The following is a 9,807-nucleotide window of genomic DNA, read 5'->3' as shown; positions in this document are numbered from 1 at the left end:
GCAAGAGGGAGGGGAGGGCTTCCCTGGTGGCACAGTGGTTGAGAGTCCGCCTGCCGATGCAGGGGACACGGGTTCGTGCCCCGGTCTGGGAAGATCCCACGTGCCACGGAGCGGCTGGGCCCGTGAGCCATGGCCGCTGAGCCTGCGCGTCTGGAGCCTGTGCTCCGCAACAGGAGAGGCCACAACAGTGAGAGGCCCGCATACCGCAAAAAAAATAAATAAATAAAAGAGGGAGGGGATATGGGGATATATGTATATGTATAGCTGGTTCACTTTGTTATACAGCAGAAACTAACACACCATTGTAAAACAATTATACTCCAATAAAGATGTTAAAAAAAAACAAACATGTATTCAAAAAAAAAAAAAAAGCAACTTCTTTCCTACACAGCTGTTAGAATGGCTAGAATCCAGAACATTGATAATGCCAAATGCTGGCAAGGATGTGGAGCCCCAGGAACTCTCTTTGGTTGCTGGTGGGAATGCAAAGTAGAACTGCCACTTCGGAAGACAGACAGGTTCTTGCAAAGCTAAACAAATGCTTACCATATAATCCAGAAATCACACTCCTTGGTATTTACCTGAAGGAGCTGAAAACTTTTGTCCACACAAAAACCTGCACACAAATGTTTACAGCAGCTTTATTCATAATTGCCAAAAAAATGGAAGCAAGATGGTCTTTCAATTAGTGAACAGAGAAACTGTGGTACATCCAGACAAAGGAATATTATTCAGTGATAAAAACAAATGAGCTCTCAAGCCATGAAAAGACACGGAGGAACTTTAAATACGTGTTGCCAAGTAAAAGAAGCTGGCCTGAAAAAATTACATACTGTATGATTCCAACTATATGATACTATGGAAACGGCAAAGCTATGGAGTCAGTAAAAAGATCAGTGGTTGCCAGGAGTTCAGGGGAGGAAGGGAAAGAACAGGTAGAACGTAGAGATTTTTATGGTAGTGAAAGTTCTGTATGACACTGTGATGGTGGATACATGATGTTATGCATTTGCCAAAAACCACAGAACTGTACAACATAAAAAGTGAACTTTAATGTAAACTATTGACTTTAGTCAATAATAAGGTATCAATGTTGGCTCATCAATTATAACAGATGTACCGTATGAATGAGAGATGTTAACAGAGGAAACTATGGGCAGGGGCAGGAGAGGAGGGATTATATGGAAAATCTCCCATGGCCAGTGGCTGGGAATGGACATGCTCAGTTGCTACCTTTCAGAGAAAAAGAAATGCCTAACATTCAATCTGGCATAGATTCAGGGTTGTTCCTGATGCCATTACTTCATGTCATTTTCTTCAATCTTATCAAATATGTGGGCTGACCTAGATTTCCTCCTACTGGGTTGGTAATAATATCTCATTTATTTTGTCTTCTGTCTCTGTTGGCTGTAAGAAGTCTGTGATGGGAGGGGAGTGTAATGGAACTAGAAATTTGTACTTGCAAAGGAAAGAGGTTCTTTACAATCACAACTCCTATTCTGTTTCACTTCCTGTATTCAAGTTTACAGTTCCTTGGTACCACCTACTCCAGTGCTCAAAACAAAGACAAATTGGAGAACCATGGCAACAAACCTTAATTTAAACGTTAGTTAAAAGAAAAGAAGTCCCATTGAGCTCTTCTTTGGCTGGCTCCTTCCTCCCACAGTGGGAGGTCTGATGCCCAGTTCCTCTCAGATTCCTGCCCTGACATGAGCTCAGACTTTGATAACGAGATGCCGGGGAGGCATGCACGGCAGGCAGAGTTAGGTGGGCCACCGCAAACCTGGAAAATCTGAGATCTGCAATGACTTAGATTCCCTCCCCTACATCCACCTCCACTGTTTTCTCCATGGTTCTTGGTAAATTTAACTGCTATATATACATTTTGGTGAACGTGGATCAGGCTTGGATACTCAAATGTTGGTAATACAGTTAAATTTTATGCTTATTTCTCACCCTGAAATTTAACAGTTTAATACTTACAACTAATACAAAAAATAATAAAAATTATAAGCTAAGTCTTTTCATTTGGCATAATAATCATTAATGATTTAGAAAAATAATGGAAAGAATAACATAAGAAATTGTGCCTTTTTTGGCAGAGAATTATTGTCCTAAGTTAATGAACCTGCTGGAAAACACACCTCTGTCAAAAGCCATCTTGACATCTTCAATTAGGTCACTAAATCCTGAGACTCGGTACAGTCCTTCAGAATTAAGACCTGTAGAAATAAAGCAGGGAAGCTAATTAGTTTCTTTGGGATTATGCCTCTTCTTCAAATTTTAACTTCTCATACTTTAGGCTGGGGAAGTAATGTGTCAGGAAGAATGATGAAATATACATGTTTAGAAACCTCTTCGCACTTTTCTCCTAAAATAAAACCATTTCACTCACAGTTCTTTAATTCTGACCTACTGTGACTTGAATATCTGTAATTTGGCTCATCATTTTGCCTAACTAGATCAAATACCTTAGGTCTTAAGGGAAATTATTTCATCACCCCCTTTACACCATAATTTCTTTTACATAACGGAAGACTAAGATAAACTATATTAATAGGCATATAGCAGTTTTTCCCAAGTGGCAAAGAATAATTAGGGTGCATGCAGTTCTGGTTTTTGGTTTTTTGGCCTAGGATAGTTTTAAACAGAGCATTTATACCTTTGCTTTTTGGACCTAAGAAAAAATATAAAAACTGAAAAATGAATTGGTACCTACATATCAACTTTTACAGACAGGAAGCATCAACCATAAATATATTTTAAGCATATTTTTTATAACTGGTTAAATGTACCTTGAAATCATGCTGGTTAATTATCTGTTAACTGATTTCAGACTTTCAGATCATTTGTTATCTGAAATAATTCCCCCTAAACTTGCAGAAGAAAACCTGGTTGTGCAGTGAGTTACGACTGCTCTGAACCTTGCTGGAAACGCCTCACCTCGAGATTCAATCTCCCTGATGCACATGTCCACCACCATGGGCCGCTTAGTGATGTGGGCTTTCACGAGTGTTGTCAGGTCACAACTGTACACCTTCTTGACGTGTTTCAAGTCTGGCTTACAGTCATTTGGGACCATCTTGGAACACTGCTTATGAACATTCAATCCACAATCTAAAGAATAAAGAAAGGAAAAATTCATTATTATTTTCAGAATTTTGAGCATTCTGGAGGTTTATTTTGGCAAGACACTCCAACTTGAATTAGGTTTAAAAGGGGACTAGCTTCCAGCCGGCAGAGTGGGGGAAACATTCTTCTCATTCTTTAGGAAAATTCTGATTTTAAGTTAGAAGACTAGAATTCTAGCTCATGTTCCGTCATTTACTTGCTGTATGGTCTCAGGAGAATACCAACCCAGGCCAAACAAAATTAGTAAGTGTTCAATTAAATGTCTACAAAATGTAACATTACACCAACTAGCCAACTAAAAATTTAAAGTTCCATTTCTTTAAAGTTATATAAAAAATTATATTCAATGTAGATATAACTGCATTTTAATAAATCTGATATGAGGTGGAATTGAACCTCCAAAAGTAAGAGTATCCCAGGGCCCTCTTAAGTTGATGCTGCTCATATGTGTATCTACTCCTAACTCTTTTTATATATGTATAAGATAATGAATATAGAATACATCTAGTAGCTAAAAATAGCCACAGTTATTATTTGTTACTCTATTATCAACAGCTGACTAATGCCAAGCACTATTCCAAGTGCTTTACATTATTTACAGAAAACTCTATAAACCAGGTACTTTTATTCTTCTCTTTCATAAACCTGATGAAACCAAGCACGTACGTGTTAAGTAACTTACCCATGGCATTTAGTACATTTGAGCTGAAATTCAAGGCTACAACGATTGTAGAGTCCACGATTTTAACACCTATACCATATTGCCTCTACTGAAGTTGTTCCTTTGCTTTGTCATTTTATTGGGTTATAGCTTCTAAGATGCCAGAACCCAAATATTTTCTAGTTAATATTTTGAGGTATTTTATTTTCAACAAGAAGAGCACAATGGCATTTTAGAAGAAATAGAGAGGGATACAAATATTTTGCTAAATTGGACCTAAGAGACATGGACCATACCCGAATAATTTAACTAAAAATAAATGTCACCTTTATGTCTGTTTAAAATATTACCCGTTTGTTTTTAAGTTCATGAAAACTTGATGCTGACCTCCCATAAATCCAATCCAACTGAGGTACACACAATTTATAGCCAGGTCTTAATGGATTTGAAAACCATACAGTCCCACGACCACTGTCTGTGGTCCTTGGGCAAGCTTCAGTTTTGCTTGCTGTTTGGGCAGAAACGGGAGCATAACATTTACCTCACAGAATTGTTATGAGAATTAATAAGCCAATGCATTCGAGGTGATTTGCATATTATAAAATGTTAGACAAATACCGATGATCATCATCATTATTATGACTTTTGGTAAAGCTGAAATCTAGTTATATATATGGCAGTAACAGTTAACAAAGACAAGGAAAATTAGCCAAAACTTATAAATAGAATTGTTCTTTCATTAAATATGTAGATATTACCAACTTGAAAAAAGACCTTAAGATTTGTGGTGACTCTAAGGGAAGAAGTCATGTGTACTGAGCACCTCCCATGTGCAAAAACAGGCTAGGTGTCGAGGGAAGCTGAGTCTTTGAACATGTGTGTGTAAGTGAACAGCACTGGCGATGGCACAGCCCATGCTAATAGTGTCCAACCATCGTCATCACTGAAGAAGAACAGGTGCTTCTTTGAATACGTAAAGCTGCCAGGGCAAGGAGCTGAATCTGTACCATCTGAAGAAATGACCCAACACTGTTCTGTGTAGTTAAATGATGTCCAAATGAATACATAACCTGAACCCCAAATTCCTCTTTATTCTATATTAGATATAAATAAGATTTCTGATTCAATCATAAGGCAACTCAATGGCAATGGCCACTTAAAGGACCTCATTTCCCCTGACATTTTAATGTTTTGTATAACTTCCGTAATTTAGAGTTAGATCTAGAATCTATTAGCTGTGTGATTTTGAGGGGGTTACTTAAACTTTCTGTGCCTCAGTTATATAAAATGGGAATAATAATAGTATTTATCCATTAATAGTAGATCTATTATTAGGTTCTATTATTATGTTAATGTGAGGCTTTCATATTAATACACATAAAATGCTTACACATAGTAAATTGTAATTGTTTACCATGACTCTGTTATTATTTAGAAGAATGAAACATTTTGAGAGGCCTTTCCTAGGTAGTGCCCCAGGGTTCACTGTAAGGCATTGTCATAATCAGCTTAAGGTCAGGAGCTAAGCTGACTTCTAGGCCAATTCTGTGTTCGTCAGATGTGAATGCCAGGTCCTGAAAAGGACTTGGATGCTGGGGTTATAGCTGCTTCCTCATCTACACTGTTCTTTATACACTTCATTTACATAAACATACCTCCAAATAGGTACATCATTTTTCTCTGACTGCTTTCACCAAATCTGGGGAGTCTTCAGCCACCAGTTTTTCAAATATCTTCCACCCTCTCACTCTTTATCCTCTTCCGGGACTCCAACAACACAAATGCTAAATCTTCTGTTCTACAGGTCTCTGAAGCTCAGTTCACTTTTAAAAATCTTATTTTTGCTCTCATTTGAATTGGATAATATCTACTGATCTATCTTCAGCTTCACAGATTCCTTCCTCTGACATATTGTATCTACCATTGAGCCCATCCCGTGGGTTTATTTGTTAATAAAATTTTCAGTTCTAAAATTTACATTTAGTTCTTTCTTATATCTTTATTTCTTTTCTGATATTTCCTATTTTTTCATTTGTTTCAAGAGTGTTTCTAATTGCTTCTTGGAACGTTTTTATGATAGCTGCTTTCCTTGTCTGATAATTCCAACATCTCTGTCATCTCAATATTGGCGACTGTTGATTATCTTTTTTCATCTGAGTTGAGATTTTCCTGGTACTTGGTATGAAATGTAATTTTGAACTGCATCCTGGATATTTTGAGTGTTATAAGACTCTGGTTCCTACTGAAATTTTCAACTTTAGCAGGTAGTTAACCTGTTTAGATTTAGAATGCAAATCCTGGCATACTTTCATAGGCTGTGTTTCAAATGTCAAACTAGGTAACAAAGCCTTCGTAATGCTACTGCAGTGCTATTTTGCCTACCAAACATGTATCTTGTGGCAGGACTCTACCCTACATTCTGGGGAGGGAAAAGGGCCATGTCCTAGTTATTATTGCAGGGTAGGGATGGAAGTCAGGGTTTGCTCACAAACCTGGTCGGGGAGGAGTGCTGTGCTGCATGGAACTGCAGGGTGGGCACGGAAGAGAGTTCCGATCATGGTCTCAGCTGCCTCATTACTGCAGGTCAGGGATGAAGACAGGGCTCTCTGCCCGTAGACTTGGGCTGAGTGGGTGCTGCTTCTACTATAGGGGGGGGGGGGGGGGAATGAAAGTCAGGGTTCCACCCACAGTCTCAGCCAGGGAGGGGTTCCACTTTCTTCCTGCAAGATGGTGATGGAAGACAGGGCTCTACTCACAGACTCACAGGAGAGAAGTGCAACCTTGTTACTGCAGAGTGGGATGGAAAATAGGGTTCTACCCACAGCCTTCTGCTGCAGCATCCAGCAGAAGTCCGTGGGTAGGGGTAGCAATGTGGCTTTATCATGGTGTTCACCTGGAGAATGGTAGATACGGCTAAAAGACTTCTGTCCGGCTTGGGTGCCCTTTTCCCAGGGCTTTGGCTAGGAAGAGCCAGCTTTTCTTGGGATTTGTCTGTGCCTATTGGCATTTATGGGTTGTGGGTATCTTTAATGCTCAGGCTGGGATACACAGGAGTTTCAAAAAACCCCAAAATCCAAAATACCACCAGGCAACTCGCTTCTGGGTTCCTTGAGTCCTGAGGTCCCTAATCAGCCTTCCTTCTTTTACCCAACTTTCAGTCTTTCGATAATTGATGTATATATTCTGCCCAGGGTCTTTTGTTATCATTATTGTGAGGAATAAAACATATTTATTCAACTTGTCTAGAACTGGAAGAACTCTTACATAATATTTTAAAAGTATAAAAGTCAGCAGAGCTTCATTATCTAAAAATAATGTTGATGTGCCTCATATTCTGTGTACACGGAAGTCACAGGTCCAGCTGGAAATGGCTGTTAGTAACAACCTACCCCAGTGTCTTCTTTTCACAAAGACAACGAAGCTCAGAGAGGCTAAATGACTTGTTCAAGTTGCTCAGCCAGAAACTGGTAGAACTGAGATTTCAACCTTGGCTTCCTAATTCCCAGCCTGTGCTCGTCCCACTGAGTGATATATATACCACTTTTCACCAGCAGTACACCATGTACGCTGAGTTATTGTTTTCAGGGTTGAAGATGAACTTGCTATTTTCAACCTCTTATTCAATAATGTATGTTGTACCTATTATTTGTTGTATATACTTGAGTTTAAAAGGCTCTGCTGTATTTTACTGTTACAGAAATCTATATGTGATTTGGCAAGCACTTTTAAAAAGCAGCGATAAAACCTACCCATTATATTCTTGTTTTGTCACATTCTTTCCTAAGTAAGTGGAAATCCACTAGAAGGTAAAACAGTAAAATTTAGATGCATCCACAGAATATCAAAACATCTGAATGGCACTAATGGTCTGATACTAATATTAATGTTTTTCCTTTGAACGTTTGCAGTTCTCTCCCATTTTACACATCAGCAAATGCCTAATTTATTTGTGACTCAGTGAAAACTGGATAAAGAGATGACTGAGCTCAGATTTAGGTATTTAACAAGAAGGGAAATGTTTCCTAAACTGATATTCTTTCTTACATTTGGATAAGATTAAACTATGGGACAATATATTATGCTCAATTTTAGAAATAAATTTCAAAGGCCAAATTTTTTGGCAAAATCGGATATGAAGTCCTTCAAAAGACCAAAGGATAGGGTAAAGGCATTAAAATGAAGTATCGTTATACCCTTAAGTTCACAGTGCAATATACCAGCTCTGCGCTTGCTCTGAAAATTGCTGCTTCAGGGACTAGCAATATATCAATATTTCAGGTTGCCATTAAGACTTTATTTGGTTTTCATACTTATTTATTAAAGTCATATAACTCCTATAGAGTTCAGTTTCTCCCAGGGAAGCTCTACAGTATAAGTGAAAAAAAAAGACCATAAAAGATTATCTCATTTGTTGCATCTCTTGGTTTGGTGGGTTATTTTTATGTTACAATTAAATCACATTGCCCCCTCCCAATTCTTCCAAGTTAATAAGCACAGAATAAACACATGAAAGGAGGAATGAGAAATTCAAATCGTATTTCATTCTGTCCTTATTAATCAAGTATTTCTATTAGAATACTAACTTGAGGTTACTTTCAGATTTTCTGGGCTTGATTTCTCTAAAAAACATGCATGCTTTATATCTAAAAAGCACAGAAACCTATTTTTTGAAATAAATAGCTGATATTATTTATATTCTATTGATAGGATTAAGGGGTAATGTTAATGTGTTTTGAAAGGAAAGGTAATCATTCATTCTTTTCTATGAGTGTTCCTATTTTAAATTAATTGCAAATAGAAGTTTTATTTTAAAACATGTCTCTTAGCTGTCCCTACCTCCACCTCCACGCCCACCCAGGAAAAGTGGGACTAGCCCATTTCTAACATGCATCAGAAGTCATTATTTTCAGAAGCAAAATTAAGAAGAATACTTTGTTCTTTGAGATATTTATGAAAACATTGCTTTCAATTAAAAGGAGCTACATGAAAGTCGTAAGCAAGTCTAACCAATTTCTCATTGGGTTACAAGGACAAACATAACTTTTTAGGTACAATCAAAGCAGTAATTAAAATCGAAGACATTACTTCCCCTTCTCCAACCTAAAAGTTAAGTGCTTGTATACGCAAAGCAATAAATACATTTTATTATTAGGAAAAAAACTGCTGCCATTTCCTTTTGGGGGCCGGCAGCAATGATAATGATACACTGGAAAAATGAAGTCACTTTCATAAATAACCAACACTAAGTTGATGTGTCTGATTTACAATTATTATCCGGCTTAACTTCTTAGAATATTTTGGGAAGGCTAAAATGAAAACAATTCAGGAATGCTGGTGGAATAATGGTCTTTTTCATGAGAGAGATGTCTGGTGATCTTATAATAGATTACTTTAACCTATAAGCTTAAATTTCATAAAGAAAGGAAAAATGGTCTGGGAAAATTATTCCATCTGAACGACAATGATCCTTTGCACTTAACTTTTGAAGGCCACTTACTTTGCTCGTAAAGGAGCACCACTCCCAAGCTGCAGTTAGATGGTCTCTTGCAACATCATTTTACTCACTTTAAAGAAGCCTAACGTAAGGGAGACTGTGGTAGGTGAGACGTTTAATGCCGACTGTGGAACCTCATGTTGTGGAGTTTTGGGAAGATCATGTCTGCAATGACTGCATCCCCATGACTGTCCCTGCTGCTCCCTCAGTTGTCCTTGTCAGCAGTGGGTGTTGAGCAAGCCTAGAGCTTTCAGTACTGAAGGGACAGCTTGCTTGCTATTAGCTGGATTCAGTCTGATTCCTTCAGCTACTCTGCCACCAGCCTGGTGACTGGAACATCACCCAACACTTCGCATAATGTTAAAAAAAAAAAAAAAAAAAGAGGGGGGTGGTGGGATACAAAACTGCTGCTTTTGGCAAACATTCCTTTAAAAATTCCTGACAACCTCTCTTCTGCCTTGGTGGATTTTGAAAAAAGAAGCCAGAACAAAGCAAGCTGTCTTAGGGATCAAAAGCAGAT

General features: G+C 38.0%; 1 protein-coding gene across 5 annotated transcripts in view; it reads right to left on the bottom strand.

Moving 5' to 3' along the window:
* The window catches only part of CHN1 (chimerin 1), a 177,062-nt gene that overhangs the window by 10,291 nt on the left and 156,964 nt on the right, over nt 1–9,807 (bottom strand). For all 5 annotated transcript variants that reach the window (XM_027127799.1, XM_027127789.1, XM_027127821.1 and 2 more), the window contains 2 exons: nt 2,944–3,117; nt 2,145–2,222 (listed from right to left, as the gene is read on the bottom strand). In XM_027127799.1, the coding sequence (XP_026983600.1) occupies nt 2,145–2,222; nt 2,944–3,117 (252 nt within the window). The remainder of the gene's footprint in view (nt 1–2,144; nt 2,223–2,943; nt 3,118–9,807) is intronic.

The sequence above is a fragment of the Aethalodelphis obliquidens genome, unplaced genomic scaffold, assembly GCF_003676395.1.
Source record: "Aethalodelphis obliquidens isolate GAN/ISIS:26980383/991018 unplaced genomic scaffold, ASM367639v1 scaffold2, whole genome shotgun sequence".
Lineage (NCBI taxonomy): Eukaryota > Metazoa > Chordata > Mammalia > Artiodactyla > Delphinidae > Aethalodelphis > Aethalodelphis obliquidens.
This window is presented reverse-complemented; position numbering and strand designations above follow the sequence as displayed.